Here is a 19,480-nt window from a genome sequence, read left to right on the forward strand (position 1 = left end):
CATATGTCTGCTATGGCTCTCACACCACCAAAACCCATAACAAGAAGCCCCAAAACAAAGTCGGCACCAGCAGCGGAAGGACTACTTAGGTGAAAAACAAGTGCCCAATAATAATTAATAAATAAATTGGAATTAAAAACATATAAACACACTCATTTCATGGGAACTAGAAGTTCAGTCCCAAAGAGAAACATGGTGTTTGAAAAAGGAATCAAGAATGTGTGGAACTAAGCCTTGGCAAACAAGTTGTCATCCAATCATAAGCGGTCCCATTGCTCACCCCTGCTGTATCCCCGTACCCTGCACCCGACTGAAAAGGCCTCTGATTCCATGGTCAAATGGTCAACAATGAGGTCAGCAGATACCAGCACTGTCCTCTCGATCTTGACGTCTCATTTAGGGATCTCCAGGGCCATTACATCAGGTTTGGTCTTGAAGTACTGATTGAACGCAGCACGGCATACCTAGGAAAAGGGTATTCAGAATCAGAAATTAAAATCTAAATTAAAAATGGGATAGAATTAGTAAAAAAACATTGACAGAATCTTTTATTTTATTATATTATACCCAATAATTATAATTTTTTAACCTTTACAAGTAGATATTTTTAGAACCAAATTAAAATATACAACATGTCACGCAATTATCAAATTGTCAAATAATTTTTAAATATAGTTTTGACCAATTATGTTTGTTAACCATAAAAGTATCATGTATTTTAATGTATTTATAGATCATGTTTGTATTTTTTTTTTACCTATTTTTTTTAGCACAATACTGTAAGTATAAGACAAATAAATCTATTATTAAATACAAAAATAACTGCAAATAATTTTCAAATAGCACAATAAATGCTTTTTAAAAAATTTGTTAAAATAATTTGGTGGCCCCTGTGTTGGATTATATATTATATCGAATTCCAAAATACATCAAATATTTCATTTAAAAGGCATGTTTTACATTGCATGTTGTTCATTTTTGACTTACGACCTGGTCAATTGTGGACTCTGAAAGATCCAAAAGATTAAATAAAATTTACATACTTTTTTTTTAAGCTTTCCCTATGTGAAATTTTTTTTTTTTTGTAGGATCCCTCCTGATCTCATATGCGCAGGCAGTGATTTGTTGTTAAAAGGTGCAGCCTGAGAGGAACCAGGACCCGTTGCTTAGAAACTGGCAACGTAGGAAGTTTACAGAATATATTCCTTGAGCCAGTTTAATAAAAGTGAGCCACGATTCCTTCAAAAATATCATCAGCCTACAGATGACATAACACACCCCCTCCAAAAAAATAATAAAACCCAACAACTAAAGAGAAACTTGAATCAAGTTTAATTGTGCTACAGATGCACAACACTGAGGATTTTGAGTGCAGTTTAGATCGACTGCCAAATTCACAGAGGATAGCAGGCCGCAACTTATTGTGGTTAAATCTACTTTTCACCTCTTGAAACAAACACCATTAACTGGTTTCTATGGGTAATAGAAATAACAATCCACACTCATTCATTTTACAGTATGTGGGGGAGCTTCATATAAGACCTTTGCCTCCAACTGAGACTTTCATTCAGAGATTCAGATCTTATGTATTTTTAAAGTGCAACGACAATAGACATGGTATTGGGACTGTTTTAGCCATGAACCCAATGTGATTCTGTCTGGTGAATAGTTAAGAATTAACTTTGGTTAAAAGGTTTCTGCTCAAGAATTACCTAATTATCTTTTGACTTACATGAAAGAGTAAAAATACATGAATGGACATTTGGTTTAATTTGTCCAAAAATGCAATATCAGGATTTATTTCCAGTATACATCTTGCTTGGGTATTGGCTGCATTAGAAGTCACCACTTCCTGTCACTTACGTATCACTTACTGTACATTCTTTATCTGCCATTAATATCCATTTCTCTTAACACAGTCAGAGTTGATAAAGATCTTTATGCCTGTAAATAATTCCTCCCCATAACAGAGATGAAAGGTTTGCTGAGCTGGGTACACTGCTTACCCGAGGAAGTCAAACTCGATGGTGGAGTACTTGGCTTGGATCAGGGCCCAGAAACCCCAGAAGAAATGTGAGGCCTGCCAAAGCGAAAGAATAATAACTTCCAGCTAAAGCCTTCTAGCTCAATCCATAAACAGCAGTATCACTGACACCAATCAACATGCAAAAAGCTTTTAAATCCAAAAATCAGTATAAACAAACATAAATCGACTTGCTAAATGCAGCATTATCAAAACACTTCCTCCTCTTTGATCCTCTGCAAACTCACCAGAGCAAACTTGTTGACCTGTACATAGAGCGTCTCCAGTTCGAGCTGGCTCACCTCTTCACCTTTCTTGGAAAAGAGCTTGTAGGCCTGCAAGTAAGTGTGCAACCAGTCCAACTGCATCTCTCGACTGGGATAAAGGTTATAGTCAGGTTCACTCATTCCTGATAAACACACACACACACACAAACACAATGAGGTTAATGCAAAACAAATCCCCAAGGATTATTTTTATAAATTATATTTTAATGCTGCTCACCTGCAAATTCATTAAAATGATTTCCAATGTCAAATGCTTGGTAGTTGTAACTGGAGTATTCATAATCGATACACCGAACATGACCTGAAAACAGCACGGGGGGGTTGATTTGCAGTAAATAAGACAAAATATTAGACTTGAATGCATTTTTGAGACTAAATCTCAAAATGTAATGCCTTAGGTGAAAAGGCACTTTGGCTCTATGGTGTTGTCAATATTTCTTTGTTTGAGTTTCCCAACATGTAAAGTTCTGGCTCAACCAAATGCAGGATCTCATGTTTGCCTAAACAATAAAACCCAGGAGGCAGCGTGGACGGAGCAGCGGTAGTGTTTGAGAAATCTGGAAACTTGAGATATATAAATGCTATTCTGTTGCACACTGCAGATTTTAAAACAACAGAAAAAAGACATTCACGGTGCATTAAACTTGAGTACTATGACATAAGACACTACCTTCCAAAAGATTCAGATTTTTTTTTTTGAGCAGCAAATCAGCATATTAGAATGATTTCTGAAGGATCATGTGACCCTGAAGAGTGGAGTAATGATGCTGAAAATTCACATGCTCCCCTTCCCACATGACTGATTACACCCGAAGACCAGAAAATCCATTTCAGAGACAGAGAAAGATTTTGATACCAAATGACTCGCTTCTTATACACACTTTTGTGTACAATAAGACCAGGGACATTTATTATAAATGTAAATAGCGTAAGTTTGATTTCATACAGTGTTTAAGTATACCCACCCTCCTTTGCGTTGTGAATGATGTTCTTGCAGAGCAAGTCGTTGTGACAGAGCACTACAGGAGAGCCCAGCTGCGACAGGTGTTCCTTCATCCACATCATTTCCTGTTCTAGCACTTCCTGACTGGGCACTTCCTGCTGGATTCTATTTCCGAGAACACAGAAACAGATCAGTGATTCACATGACAAACAGAGAGTCAAGAGTGCATGACAAAAGAATAATGGCACAAAATGTTATTTATAGGAAATTAATGTTCCCATAACTAAATAATGTAATTCATCAGGTTTAAAGCTGCGGTAGGGAACTTTTGACGCTCTAGCGGTTAATAAACAGAACTGCTTGCGTCTTGCGGAAGAACATCATAGCCGGAGCTACTTCTCTCTGTTTATGTCTATGAAGAATCAAAAAGGTACTGGGTTACTCCGCCGCGGTATCCCCGAAGCAATCTAAAATAGTCAGAATATAAACACTTATTATAGGTGTACCCTAAAGATTCAGGACAGGCTAAAAACACGGTTTGGAAAATGGATTCATGGTGTACTCACTTATTATATACATTTTTCTACATTTTGAACACAAACAAAGTTACGGACTGCAGCTCTGATTGGTTATTTTTTACCGGGAGCGCATGACTTTCTGCAAATGGCAAAAGGACCACTGGGAGGAGTCAGAGGAGCTTGATTTTTTTCACAGATTATCTGTCTCATATTCTACTGTCAGGACATAATGACAGGTTTAACAAATATGTAAAAAATATTTTTCTACAAAAGTTCCCTACAGCACCTTTAACTTCAGAATGTAGTCTAGTTCAGCCAATGAGAGAGAAAGCCTGTCTGAGTGACCACTCTCCCCTCATAATGGGCTTAAGGAGCTATTTCAAGAATCTTCTTTTGTGCTGCAGTGGCTCACTCAAAACCTAGCAGTGCTGATCTGATTTACTGCAGAAGTTTATGACTTGTATAAAGTAACGGCAAACTACTGCATGAAATCATCCTTTTAGACTTGGGGCAGTAACATAACCTCCATCAGAGAAACTATGCTTATGAAACTAATGCTCGAATGACTGCTGATGACTTAAATGACTTCGCATGTGTATTATGTAAACAGCTGCCAACTTTTAAGAGCAAGCATCTTTGTTAATGCAGACAGTGGAGATGATTATGTGACATAACAGCTCTGTGCATGAGATTAGATGGACGAAAGCAATCTGCACCGTGAAACACCTGTCTAAGCAAAATCATGCTTTAATGGGTCTCATCCAATCTGATTCTGAGCTGTGAACTATGTGCGTTAGAACATTTCATGAGATAATTTAAGAGAGGTTCACTCTCTGGGGGTTACCTGACGTTGGAGGCTTGGTCTGTGAACTCAGTGGCCACCAGCGAGAAGTACTTGCGCATTTTGATCCACAGGTTGGGTTTGGGAATGCAGCCGTTGTGTGCGTGGATGGCGTGAATGCGGGCCATTTCTCGTGCGATCAGTCTGCCAACAATAACAAAGGAAGACGTTGGTCAAAATGGCAATGTTCAATCTCAGCTTAAACACAATGCCTGGAAAAAGCTGTTTTGTGTGGAAAAACAGACATCAGCCCAGGGTCACCGGCGCAGATTTTGATACGGTTCACTGTGTGCCTGGAAGGAGATTACGTGACCCTCATGAAGCGCAAATTAACTTCACTCCAAATTTGCAGTTAACTCAGAATATATAAGGAATGTTTGCACAAACCATTCTTCAATATTTCAAAGGGTGTCTACTACGTCAGCTTTGTTCTTGTTATTTCTTTTTCAACAAATTATGTTTCAAATAGGGATACTCCAACTAATTAAAATGTATTCATTGGCATGTATATCATTGGCATTAAACTGACCATAAGTGAAGACAATTTATTTTTACAAAAGATCTCTCTCTCTCTCTCTCTCTCTCTCTCTATACACACACATACACACACACACTATTTATAAAACATTGATAATGAATATTGATAATGAATATCAAATCAGCATATTAGAATGATTTCTGAAGGATCAATGTGACATTCAAATTGAAAAGTTATTTTGAACTATACTAATATTTCATGTAGCAATTTCTACTGTATTTTGTTATCAAATAATTGGTTAGCATAAGAAATCCCTTTTTATTAAACCATGCAAAAAAAAAAATTAATGCAATGCATTGGGATTCTCTTATCATAGAATAGCATCTTAGAATTTGGACAAGTCAGGTATAAGTAATTAGTATAATTACAAAACAGAAAGTAGCATAAGGTTTTGGAAAAGAGCTAAGGTCAGTTTTAATGACTTCCTTATTATAGTCACAAAGGGGCACAGTATTTTAAGCTCAAATCAGATTGAAGCACTCTGTGTTCTAACCCAAATGCCGAAGTCAAAAGACCAAACAGATGTGTTATTTTTAGAACGAACACCTATTTGGATCCTTCTATTTTGTGCCTTGTGCGGAACAGACCAACCTGAGTAACACGGGGTCCCTGACGTCTTGAGTATCCAGAGCGCGTCCTTGCATGAACTCGTAGCAGATGCCATTCTGAAAAGTGCAGTAAAGTCGTGGTGCACAACCATTGGCGTGCAGAACCTGGAAGCTCTTCAGTTCGTTGTCTCGGTCCACTATCAGCTCCGTCTTGTTGCCGTACACCCTCACCAGCACCGTATCATCAAGGCAGTCCTCCACATAACACCCCACCAGTTTGTTAGTTGTGCCATCTGTGAACAGCTGAAGGGACAAAAACACATAAAAATACAGAATGCAATCATGGCTACTTTTTGTTGCAGGATGCATAAACTTTACAGCCAGCTTGAAATGGCATTCAAAACCTTTTTTTTTTCTGTAATGTGATGCATTTCATGCATCAAGAACTGCACGTTGATTTGCCAAAAATTACAATTTACTAATTATCTGGCCATCCAAGAGTTTGTTTGTTCTTTGGAGAAATTTCCATCATTCCATCACCTGAGTCCTCCATCCATAATATTGCTTTATACAGTGGAAAATGTATCATCTGGATCAGGAGAGACATGTGCACAGATCAAGCGCTGCTAACAAGCAAAAACAGTTCTTAACCATTAACTCTGTGGATTTTGATGTGAGAGGACAATAGCATTATTATGGAATATATTTTGGCCAGAAGCTTGAGTTTAAAGTTAAAATGCCTTAATGGATTAATTTCTTAAAAACACAACATAGCTAATAAACGTGATAGTCGTGTGGATTACTATGATGTTTTCATCAGCTGTTTGGATTCTCATTCTGATGGCACCCATTCACTACATTTCTCCAAATCTGTTCCATGAACAAACAATCTTGTATACATCTTGGACAGCCAGAGGGTAATTCTTTTTTAGCAAACTTTCTTGGGTGAACTATTTCTTTAAAGAAAGAAATAGGCTATTTCAAATGTCAATCACGATGGAGCATATGATAAACTGGCAAGATTTCAAATGCTTTGTGTCTGTAGCAATGTATCCCACAATTCAATGCACTGGCCTTGCCACCCACCAATGCATTTCTGAGATTCCTGAAATGACTAATGTACAAACAGCACGACTGGTCGACATACAGAGGATGAATTCAACTCTGAGCAGGTGCCGTTCTGACTAAGTGTTGTTTTACAGTAAATGGGTTCAAGATAAATTGCTGACAGCAAATATTTCAGAATTATATGAATAAGTGCAGGATAGTTTGAATAGTAAAAACTGATTTAATTGTCAGCGTTTACAGTTGAGCTCAGGTCAACCACAACATAATGTCTAACTCTTTCAGCAATGTCGTATGACCATGCCGAGCTCCTAAACCGCTGGAACGCCAGAGCTCATCTTGTTGAGATCTGATGAATGGTATCAGTATGCCATGTGCCAACAGAGGAGCTTTATTTTGAGCATTTTGGCTTCATTCAAACAATTGCACCAAAGCAGCTGTGAACAATATATTTGGGCACAATGCGTGTTTTTCATTGATGAAAGCTATGCTGGCTATCTGTAAACAGTGCTGTGCCACCCACGTGGAGGTCGAACGGGATTAGGTTCATTCATCCTGGCTTCAAACCTGTAGCAAACACAACTCGTTATTGTCCAACAGTATGGGAGTGACCCCAAAATCTTAAGAATAAAATATGAAAATGAAGCTTATCTTGGGTCAGTGTAAGAGTTTTGGGCTATGTGTTATTGTCTCATGCAAATTTAGATAAATTTATTATCCCTTTTGTGTATTCTGAAGATTTGAATGTCACCAAGGTTAAATTATCTAGCTTGCTGACTTTCGTTGAAGTTTTGTCAAATTCACAATAAGGGCTTTTGAAAGGAATGAGTTAGAAACTCATAAAAAAAATAAAAAATAAAATAAATAAATAAAGGAATCAGAAGGTTTGCATCATATGTCATCAATTTCTTGAAAAAAAAAAAGTGTGAATATATAATTGCATATTCTCAATGTATTCAACTGTATGAGCCATAAAAGCCTAATGTATCAAATATGATACTAAAAAAATTAAATTCTTTTTTGCCTAAAGGTTTAATGAAGTGTTCATTTTCTGACTTATATTTCATATGTCATGCTTTACAGGGTTAATATAGTTGTATAATTTCTGGCATATTAAATCTATAGCATATGCCAAAAGACAAACAAAAAATAATAAGACTGTACAATAGCAACCTTCACTTCCCATAACATCATAACTGATAACACTCAAAGAGAAATGACAGATAAGGCTGACAATCGGTGCAATAATGCAAAGTTTATAGTTGTGTTAACTGTGTAGTCCATGTGGTGATGGGTGGAGACATCAGGCCAGACAGTAAGTGTGACTCACAGAGTCTGATCAGCTGCATTAGGATAAACTACTTTCTGATGAAGTCTTGAGATTGATCTGATTACGCAAATGGAAAAGGGCGATCACTTTTGAGTCAAACGTGGTTTTGGGTTGAGTCAATCTAATCAGATCAACTAGTTTCAAAGCAGAACGCCAGGTTAGTGATAACCTCTCATTCAGAGGTGACCTGAGTCAAGAACAAAAGAAGAAAGTGTGTAACTGTTGCACCAGCATAGTCCAGATTGACCATTGTGTAAAATATCCATGTGTATACACAGAAACCTAAGCACCACAACCGGCAACAAAATGTATTGACACCAAGTCTGACCAAAAATACCTTGTTTTTTTTTTTTAAATCGGTTTTCTGTAATATATGAATTTATATAAATGCCACATCAGTACATTTACATGATGGCAATGCACCTTACTAAGCAAGCTCATTTCACCGTACTTAAGAGATTTATTGAGATGTGTCAAAATGCGGCTGAACTGGAACATGCAAACACAACTGTGTTGACACTATAATGAAAGCACAGTTGAACATAACCTTAACAACCATCATAACCTAAACCTTTTAAAATCCCTTACATTTTCAAATTATCAAATTTAGATTAACTTTCAAGCTCATTGACAACCATATTGTACAGACTATATATACATATACAAACTGTACATACATATGTCACATAAGGGGTGTAACGATATGCCACGGTTCAGTTTATATCACCCTGTTGGAGCCAAAGTTTGGTTGTGTTTAGTGTGTGGAGGTAGGGTTCATGGCATGGAACCAGCAATGCTAAAGAATACTAGATTCACTTAACTTAATAATAATAACAATAATATCGATAATTTTTCTCTGTTAGTTCATGTTAGTTAATGCATTAACAAATGAGACTTCAAAACAGTTGCTTTGTAAAGTGTTAACAAAAAATCTACTGTCTTAAAAACTTTTTTTAATAATGCAAACAATCATTGGACAGCATTTCTTAGTCTACATATAAAAATACATGTGTCAAGCACAAATAAAATTTAATATCCGAATAATAAGGAAATTATTTTAATCAGGTTCCTGTGGCTCAGTGGTAGAGCATTGCGAGAATTCCTCAATCACATGCACACAGGGGAGCAGTTGGGTGTTCGGTGCCTTGCTAAAGGGCACCTCAGTCGTGGTATTGCCGGACCAAGACTCAAACCAACAACCTTAGGGTTAGGAGTCAAACTCTCTAACCACTAGGCCACAACTTCCCCACCTGCTTGAGTAAATATATTTGATCTATGGTATTCAAGTTTAACTGAAATGTGGTTACGCAGTAGCTAGATAGTGAATCAGATATTAAAAATGTAAGCTAGTTAGCCCTATTTCATTGACAATTCATGACGCTTGGTATCATGTGTAAGCTAGCTCAAGCTGTGATGCTCTTTCTTGTACCTTCAGCTAGCCAGTTTTCTGTTAAACATAAGTACAGTACTGGTTATAAGTTTGACAACTTATTATAACTGACAAGCTACGCAATATCGTGTTCATTATCGCAGATGAATCGCCTTGGATAATGAACGTGATATTGCGTAGCTTGTCAGTTATCTACAGCTTAAAGGGTTAGTTCGCTCAAAAATGAAAATTATGTCATTAATAACTCATCCTTATGCAGTTCCAAACATGTAAGACCTCCTTTTATCTTCGGAACACAGTTTAAGATATTTTAGATTTATTCCGAGAGCTCTCAGTCCCTCCATTGAAGCTGTGTGTACGGTATACTGTCCATGTCCAGAAAGGTAAGAAAAACATCATCAAAGTAGTCCATGCGACATCAGAGGGTCAGTTGGAATTTTTTGAAGCATCGAAAATAAATTTTGGTCCAAAAATAGCAAAAACGACGACTTTATTCAGCATTGTCTTCTCTTCCGTGTCTGTGTGAGAAAGAGTTCAAATCAAAGCAGTTTGGATATCCGGTTCGCGAACGAATCATTCAGTTCACCAAATCGAACTGAATCGTTTTAAACGGTTCACATCTCTAATACGCATTAATCCACAAATGACTTACTGTTAACTTTTTTAATGTAGCCGACACTCCCTCTGAGTTCAAACAAACCAATATCCCGGAGTAATTCGTGTACTCAAACAGTACATTGACTGAACTGCTGTGAAGAGAGAGCTGAAGATGAACACCGAACCGAGCCAGATAACGAACAAAACATTGACTCGTTCATGAGTCAAGAACCGTTTCTGTCAGACGCGTCCGATTCGTGAACCGAGGAGCTGATGATACTGCGCATGTGTGATTCAGCGTGAAGCAGACCGACACACAGAGCGTCTGAACTGAACTGATTCTTTTGGTGATTGATTCTGAACTGATTCTGTGCTAGTGTTATGGGCGCGGGTAAACTGAAGGCTTGAATCAAGGGCAATCATCGCCAATGACGCCATTACGTCGACCGCAAAAGAACTGGTGAACCGTTTTCTTCAACCGGTTTATTGAATCGAACTGTCCAAAAGAACTACTGGTGATCCGAACACCGATGCAACCGGTTCTTCACTCGTGAACGAGTCAGTCTATTGTTCGTTATCTGGCTCGGCTCAGTGTTCATCTTCACAGCAGTTCAGTCAGTGTACTGTTTGAGTGCATGCATTACTCCAGGATATTGGTTTGTTTTAACTCAGAGGGAGTGTCAGCCACATTAAAAAAAGTTAACATCTTAAGTCATTTGTGGATTAATGCATATTAGAGATGCGAACCGTTTAAAACGATTCAGTTCGATTTGGTGAACTGAATGATTCGTTCGCAAACCGGATATCCAGACTGCTTTGATTTGAACTCTTTCTCACAACAGACACGGAAGAGAAGACAATGCTGAATAAAGTCGTCGTTTTTGCTATTTTTGGACGAAAATGTATTTTCGATGCTTCAAAAAATTCCAACGGACCCTCTGATGTCACATGGACTACTTTGATGATGATTTTCTTACCTTTCTGGACATGGACAGGATACCGTACACACAGCTTCAATGGAGGGACTGAGAGCTCTCGGACTAAATCTAAAATATCTTAAACTGTGTTCCGAAGATAAAAGGAGGCCTTACATGTTTGGAACAGCATAAGGGTGAGTTATTAATGACATAATTTTCATTTTTGGGCGAACTAACCCTTTAAGTGCCGCTTCAAGGTTTTAACATATCTTTTAATGTGGTAAAATATATATTTTTAATAATGAGTGCTGGTGGCGTGGTCAGATTTTCCTGACTTTTTTAACTTTTTTGTCTCTAGTTGCTCACAGTTGGCCAATTACAGCAGACTGCGCTTGTCGGAAGGAGGGACTTTGTAGAAAACGAGCGTTTGAGAGAGGCTGGGCATAGAGGACCTACAATAATCTACAGTATTTGAAAAATAATGTTTTTATTTTTATTTTTTTACATTAAAGCATGTCAGCATATTCTGTTACACCAAATACACAAAATAATGATCTTTTAAAAAAAACATTATATGATCCCTTTAAATGTTTTGTTCTCTGATTTTCAGCTACATCGCTGACTGGCCAGTGACGTATCCAACAGACGTGCATCGCGTCAAAAATTTAAAATGAAAACCTCTTTTACCCTGCTCATTTCAACCACCATCTCCTCATGCGTAACGCTCATTGTTACATTATTTCTTCATACTTGTTTTATTATAGAATACGTATGATCAAATGTCATTGCACTGGATGTAATGTTAATGACTTGCAGCTGGCTAAGTTAGCAAGGCTAGTTTCCAACGTCACCCATGGGATCATATCTAGCAATATGACGTGAAAACACATAACAAAAAAAAGCTTCAACGTAATTCACACCATGTTAAGGACGATATTCCCAAGTGGAAAAAAAACGCAAAATACATTTATACAAAGGCCCTAAAGACGCCGGGAGTGACCTGCTCAAGCTACAGACAATCACACCTAACGTAACGTTAATTTACCTTCGTCCGAATCAGGTTCGGGTCCCAGCCCGGTCTGAGCTGTTTAATCAGCTTCATCGCCCCCTCCGTCACGTTATGTTCGTCCACGAATATCTGGAATTTTCTAATCGTCGGTGATCCAACCGGCACGTGGATCTCCGTCTCCATCATATTATTTAGCTTCCTATTAATGCCCGACATTAAAATTTCTGAAGTATTCAATACCTATATTAAGTATTCCTGGGTTCTGAAGGTTTTTATTTGAATGTGCAGTGGAGGTCCCGTCTGGTTCAATATGTTCAGAGAAAGAGGAGTGGTTCATATGCCGGTTTCTATCATCACGACTAGAAGAAACGGTACTTCTTCCTTCTACGGACACCGCCCACAAAAAATCATCCGATGACGCAGGCCTATCTCATGAATATTAATGAGTCAGACTCACTGGCCTTTTCTTTGGCTAAGGGATGGCTTATTAATATTAATTAGGTCACGTGACATTGCCTTCGTAGTTGTCCATTGTAAACACTTGGCTCATGAATATTACGAATAATCCTTCGGCATAGTAAATTTAGTAACCTTGCTCTCCGTCTTTATCAATAAAAATTTGCTCATAATTTGGTATTTTTTATAGTATACTTTTATGTGCCTTAGTATTAGAAAGAAACAATAGGCTATAGTAGAAAATGTGTAATGTAAGCAATATGAATGTTTAGTCAAAGAGGAGTGCGTTGTCAAAACTGATCTCAGGCCACTAGAGTCTTTTACTGCTCATTCATTTTTATTAGGCTACATGAGCTAAAGTGCCCTCTGGTGGTCAAAACTGGTCAAATTACATAAAAAATAATGTAATATAATATAATACGAGATTGTTTCTTTCTTATTTTCCTTGCAACATTCGCAAGCCATTTACATATTTTAGAACCGTTTTCTAAAATGTTCTAATATTTTACATGATTAGTATGATATAATATATTACTATAATTAATACTTTTATATATTATATTGTATTAGGCTAAATTGTAAATATTATACATGTTATATTACATAGCGAGATACTATCATAGTTATTATTACCATTTAAAATAGGTTTTTATTTTTATGTTTCATTTTAATTTAAGTTCAATTAAAATGTATTTTAGTTTGCTTTGTATTTTTGTCATTTTATTTATTTATTAATTATATATATATATATATTTCTTTATTATAATATTGTCATTTTATAATATATTGTCTATATATTTTACAGTTATATTACACAAGTTAAACTAAATAAAATCTAGTAAGAATGGGTAATTATAATAACCTTGGTTGATGGCAACATTCAGCCACTAGATGTCCCCAACTAGCTAACTTCTTTAAAGAGTATGCCTTATGTCACACTGGCATATTAAATTATTAATAGAGTGCTGTGTATATATATATATATATATATATATATATATATATATATATATATATATAGTTCTGTGTTAGTCTGAAATATCTTCTACTTGACTATGAATTTACTTTGCCAAACAGGAAACGATCCCTCTCAGGCATATTATAGGTGATGAGTGTGCCATTACACACACTGTCATGCTTTCACACTTGCAGATACATGTCTGTGTCAACTGTTTCCTCTTTAGTCAGGGATTCTCAATTGTTCTTGAGGACTGGAATGTTGTGTGATTTTTCTGAAGGGAGTTGGTCTCCTAACAATGTATCCTGGAAACTCTGAACTTGTTTCTGCAGAAACACTACTAAAGCAGTTCATGCAATGCCAAAGAGTAATGTGCACTCCGACTGAACAGACAATGAATTATCTGTTTACTTTAAAAGAAACCCAACTATAAAGAGTTATTCTTTCTGGGAGACCTGAAGAGTTCCACACCCAAGACAAATTGCCCTTTCAAAGTTCATGTTGACACTTCTGGTGCAGTTGCGTCTGTCCTGGCCTCTCTTTTTCATGCACGTGCACTTTACATTTACATGTATTCTTTCTACATTAAAAAAACACAGATACACACAAAATCTATTCTGTGAATTATTCTCTGCACAATAAATACAAATGCTGGGTAATTTAACAAAAAGGAGACAGATGGGTTTCTAAACATATTCATGACCCCACTCTTTCACCCCACAAGATGGCCATAAAACTGACATTTCAAAAGCCCCTTTCTTTACAGATGCACTTTTGTTCCACAAAAAGAATAAAAAATAAATCCTTGATAGAAAACAGACGATACGGATATATGCATGTAATATTTCACACATGAACAATTTACATAATGAATAGTATTATATTTATAATTTATATTTTATTTATAATAGTATAAGCTAATTCAAAACATTAATAATAACTTATAATAAATGACACCACATTGTTGTTTGTTGCATTTATTTGAATACAAAATAAATGAATTCAAGGTTTTAGGATATTTTCAGCTACAAAGAAAGTTTCATTTTAACATTTTTACAATCATGTGGATCATTTCTACTGAAACAGTATTGTACTAGAAACACCAAGGTCAGGGGTTTAATTCCCATGGAATGCATGAATTTTATTAATACCTTAAATGTACTGTAGGCTTTTTTCGTTTTTTTTTTTTTTTTTTCTGAAAGCATGCAGTAAATGTAAATGTCTATTATTCACTTTTCCCAGATTAATTCACTAAAGCTCTGCTGGTCCCCTAAGAAGTGGCAGAAGTGACATCATTAAAGCCCCATTTAGTCTGTGGATGGTGGATGTGAAGATCCGGCAGCCATCTGCACTGCAGTCAGAGTTTTTATGTCTTTCTTTAGTGTCTCATCCTCCCTCTCTTCACAGACGAGCCCGGATGAATTTAACCAGCTCTGCTGAGTGTCAGGCCACACACAGTCCTCCAGGTCTCTTGTAAATCCGCCAGAGCTGCTGCGTCCTCAGTCTCCTGCAGGTCTTTACAGCGGGAACAATACCTGATTTAAAGGCTGGAGAATTTACTGTTCCTGCCACAGCTATTTCTGCGTGTGGCATCTGTTGTCTGCAAAGCTAAAGGTAGACAATTGCCTTTAAGAGAAGCTGGTTCATTTGGAAAGAAAAAAGGAGAGGCTCAATGAACAGGTGGTGGAAACACATACGCATGAATTATGAAAGAAAGAAAAGCGCTTCAAAAGATTGTTTGCTTTAAAGTTTTCAGCCTCCATTCAGAGTGAAAAGACACAATGTAAATGCATGGATTGAGTTATATAATAGCAGAACAACACATAGGGAAAGAACCTGCAGGGTTAAATTTCAAAAGCTAAAGTTTCATAAGTTTCATAACTACATTAAAAAATTAAATATAATTAAACACAAATAAAAAAATTAAATTAAGTTATTTATATTTACTTAATTTCATTGATGTGAGTTTATCATTATATATTTCTTATTAATATATTGTTTCTGTATAAGAGATAATTAATTGTAATGATTACTTAAAACATTGTTTATAAATGTATACATTATATATATATATATATATATATATATATATATATATATATATATATATATATATATATATATATATATATATATATATAAAATTAAGTAAAATAAATATTAATTTATTATTTATATTTATTTACTTAATTTAATGTGTGTGTGTGTGTGTGTCATTATATATTTATCCTAAATATTTAGTTCCTGTATAAGAGAGATCATTAATTATACTAATTATAACAATTATCATTACAGGTTGCTGTGGTTAAAAGTACCTACTAAATGTATAAATGTAAATTGGTGTATATCACAAAAAGGATTAGGACAGAAACATCAAAGTGTTACGAACATAATGTCATAATAAGCCTTTATGCTAAGATTTTTCTTTTTGAATTTAGGGTGAAATATGAACCTTACATGTTCTTGGCAGGCAATATTTACAGGCTTTGACATCATATGTATACAACTAGCACACCATAATCTCAAAAAAAAAAAAAAAAAAAATCCAGTGAGGTTCAGGAACTAAGATCCATTTTTCCTACAGAAGAAAAGCTACTCCAAGAGAGTGTGTTCAGTGGTGGAACACAAACATGTATTTATTAGTGTCTTTTATAGGCTGTTGTAAATGTTGGCAAGATAAGGGACTGTGTGAAGAACTGAAGGAATTTCAGTCCTTCTAGAAATCAATGAGACATTGCAGTGGAATGCACATGTATGCATTGAAAACTTTTATCCAAAGCGACTTACAGTGCATTCAGGCTATACATTTTTTTTTTTTTTTTACCATATGTGTTCCCTGGGAATTGAACCCACAACCTTTACAATGCTCACGAAGCCACAGGAAAATTACACACCTCTGAAAGCAAAAACATCTAAATCTGAGATTATCAACCATGTTATCAACTGAAAGAATACATGTGATAACACGCAACACAACTGACATGCTGCCCTCTCAGCATATTACATTTCCAGAGAAGAATTTAATTTAAAATAGTTTCAAATAGACAGCAATGAGATTGAATTGCTTCTGAATTAAAAAAAGTTTCACATGGATCTAGAGTTTCAGAAGAGATCGCAACAGAGTCTGAGACCTAGACATCCTTAAGATGGGTTGGGATATTTCCTCTGAGACCCAATCTCGGTCAAGGGAGGAGTGTGATGATAGTGTTTGTCTCTACCTGCTCATACACACATCTCTAACCTGCGCTGAGTTCGACTCACAGAAGCACATATGGACTAAACAAAAGCCAAGATCCCAAACCCATCAATAGAGAAATTACCTTCCAGAAACATGGTCTGTATCTTCTCCCTATGGCCCTTTGACCCCTGACACCCCTGCTCTTATTATGGCACTGCCGTGGGCTCCAAAACCTTTCAGTTTCAAATAAGCTCCTTTCATGCAAAGTAAACCAGCTTTTGAAGAGCAGCTGCAGGTTTTGGATGTGAATGGCTCACTATTGATCTGAGGGCGTTTCATTTTCCATGCACAGCATTACAATCCCATTTGCCTAAGGACAGCAATGAAAATCAGAGTAATCTGAAAAAGATCGGCCAAAAGAAATGACATCTATTTCATGCATCATTAGGGAGTCTATTGAGAGGATTTATTCTGAGAGTGACTCTTTCGCACTGGTTAAAGTGCTCTGCTCTCATCACTCATTCAGTCTGTTCACGACTGTTTTTTGTGTTTGTGCTTTGCTTATCTTGGCGACTTCTTACAATACAAAATGTGATGATTAAATGTAGCCTCAAATCTATTTCCAAACACAAGAGGAAAACAATGAACACATTTGTGATGTTGAGGTTTTACCCGTTGATTACCTGAAGCAGGTGAAGAGGTTTCTGGGTAATCTTTAACTAAGATGGATGTGGGATGATTGCTGTGCACCTTTGAAATGTGTATTTTTTTTTTCTTTGGTTACACATTCCAAAATTCAAATAGCAAAGTTAGTTTATCAAAGCAGTTAGGTCAGACTTATAATTAATACTAGGTAAGAGGCCAATGCCATCATCTTGAGAAACAACATAATAATTAGTGGTTTTAATATGGTTAACAAATTATTAATAAATATTATTTACATTTCAGAATTACTCATATGTAATAAAGCTAACATATAAAAACCTTAAAGCTTAACATTTGCATCTCAACAAATGGGCAACACACTAAAATAAACAATATTATAATATTAAAATATACTATATATATATACTATATATATATATATATATATATATATATATATATATATATATATATATATATATATATATATGTATATATATATATATATATATATATATATATATATATATGTATGTGGTTATAAAATTAGTAGTTTAATTACAGATAATGAAAAATGTATGCTCCTAATCATATATTTTTAATAGACATCAGATAATTATCTTTAGTACTTATTTTATAAAACTATAAAAACTATGTTTGACAATGCATAAAAAACCCTTTAAAACAAACTTAGCAATTATAAAAGTCATTAAAAAGTCAAATATGAAAGTCAATGAATAGTGGATAAATAATGTACACTATATTATGTTTTTTTATGGTGTTTGATAAGCCAAATTCCTTAAAACACCTTAGCAGTCACATAACATGCAAAAACTATTTACTGTTATGTTTTTACAAAATGATACTAAAACGGTGTAATTTATGAGCAAAAAGTGTTTTCTGAGATTAATGGACCCTGGATGAACACGAACATGTCTGTGATCCATGATTGACAAAATTATGTCTGCTTTTCTGTGCAATAGGTCACGTCTGTGGAGTCTTGACTTGTCCCATCAAGACCTGACAAAAACCAGCAAACGTATGATAGCATGATATCTGACATCTATGGACAATCTGGCACTCCACGAAGAGATGCAACACAATTTAAGACATAACAACAAATGTAGGACAAAGATTGACTGCTGATTCACTTTCCAGAAAATGCAAAAAACACCTAAACAATGATGGTCTACTTCACCTCAGTGCTTACGCTCACCTTTCAACAAGAGCACTTTTCTCTGAGTCACTACACCTAAAAAAAGAAAGATTTGGTGGGTAAATACAACATGAGACATGACAGCATGAGCTATCAGGTGTATTTGTGGGAGTATTTCCTGTGGGATGACAGTATTTGTCATGAACTAAGATGATAGTCTATTAAGGTGAGGACAGTTATTTCCGGAGTGGTATCTGAGAGACACTAACACAGGACGTTTGTATCGTATGTCTGCTAGGGTCTTTTTTGGGGAAGTCAAAAGACTAGAAGACTAAAGCTGTAGGCCTTTTTTTTTCGTTACATAAATAAGTATTTAGGGTCATAGATAAACTGATATGTAGCAGAACTAGACACATTCACAAATTAAATGTTGGTTATTTTTATTTATAGACTATTTGATACTGCCTATATACAGTATATATATATATATATATATGTATATATATATATATATATATATATATATATATATATATATATACATATACATAGACATAGATAAAATATAAACATTACAATAAAATAAGAAAAAAATAGTTTATACATTATTTTATATATTACAATTTATTATATACATCAAACAATACTAATGAAAAAAAACTGTAATATTGTAAAATATTATTACCATTTAATATAGTGGTTTTCTTTTTAATATACTTTAAAATATAATTTATTTCTGTGATGATGATGATATATACATATATTATTGATTACATACATGATAACTTTTTTGCCATTTATGGATTTTTATATGTATGTTTTTGCTAGGAAAATAATTTCTCAGGGCTATATCTGCATGGGTGTTACCTGCTTCATTTTAGTCTCTTGTAAGTCAGTGAGTCATGCTTGAAAACTCCTCAAAGTGATCTGTAAACTTAGATAAAAGCTTCCATTTAAAAGAGTCCACATTACCTGTATGAAGTGTCTTTAAGCTCCAGACAAGATCACTTTCTTGGTCGAGGTCCAAAAATCCTCAGCCTGAAGTGAGCAGTGATTGGACAGATCTGAAAGCTTTCACGTG

The 19,480-nt window shown here is 35.4% G+C and overlaps 1 protein-coding gene and 1 long non-coding RNA gene across 2 annotated transcripts; both read right to left on the reverse strand.

The window, feature by feature from the left end:
- Positions 1–1,937: 1,937 nt before the first annotated feature.
- LOC113077985 (ethanolamine kinase 1-like) lies at positions 1,938–12,420 on the reverse strand. The gene is made up of 7 exons (XM_026250243.1): positions 12,043–12,420; positions 5,742–6,001; positions 4,616–4,756; positions 3,276–3,418; positions 2,528–2,611; positions 2,272–2,432; positions 1,938–2,080 (listed from the first exon to the last, which is right to left on the reverse strand). Exons 1-7 carry the CDS (start codon positions 12,220–12,222, stop codon positions 2,003–2,005), a joined length of 1,047 nt encoding a protein of 348 aa, XP_026106028.1. The 5' UTR covers positions 12,223–12,420; the 3' UTR covers positions 1,938–2,002.
- A 2,169-nt stretch (positions 12,421–14,589) lies between these two features.
- On the reverse strand, positions 14,590–19,462 carry LOC113077988 (uncharacterized). The gene is made up of 2 exons (XR_003281440.1): positions 19,372–19,462; positions 14,590–15,028 (listed from the first exon to the last, which is right to left on the reverse strand). It is a non-coding gene; the product is annotated as an uncharacterized LOC113077988 (long non-coding RNA).
- Positions 19,463–19,480: the final 18 nt, after the last annotated feature.

This window comes from Carassius auratus, unplaced genomic scaffold (assembly GCF_003368295.1).
Source record: "Carassius auratus strain Wakin unplaced genomic scaffold, ASM336829v1 scaf_tig00023713, whole genome shotgun sequence".
Taxonomy (NCBI): domain Eukaryota; kingdom Metazoa; phylum Chordata; class Actinopteri; order Cypriniformes; family Cyprinidae; genus Carassius; species Carassius auratus.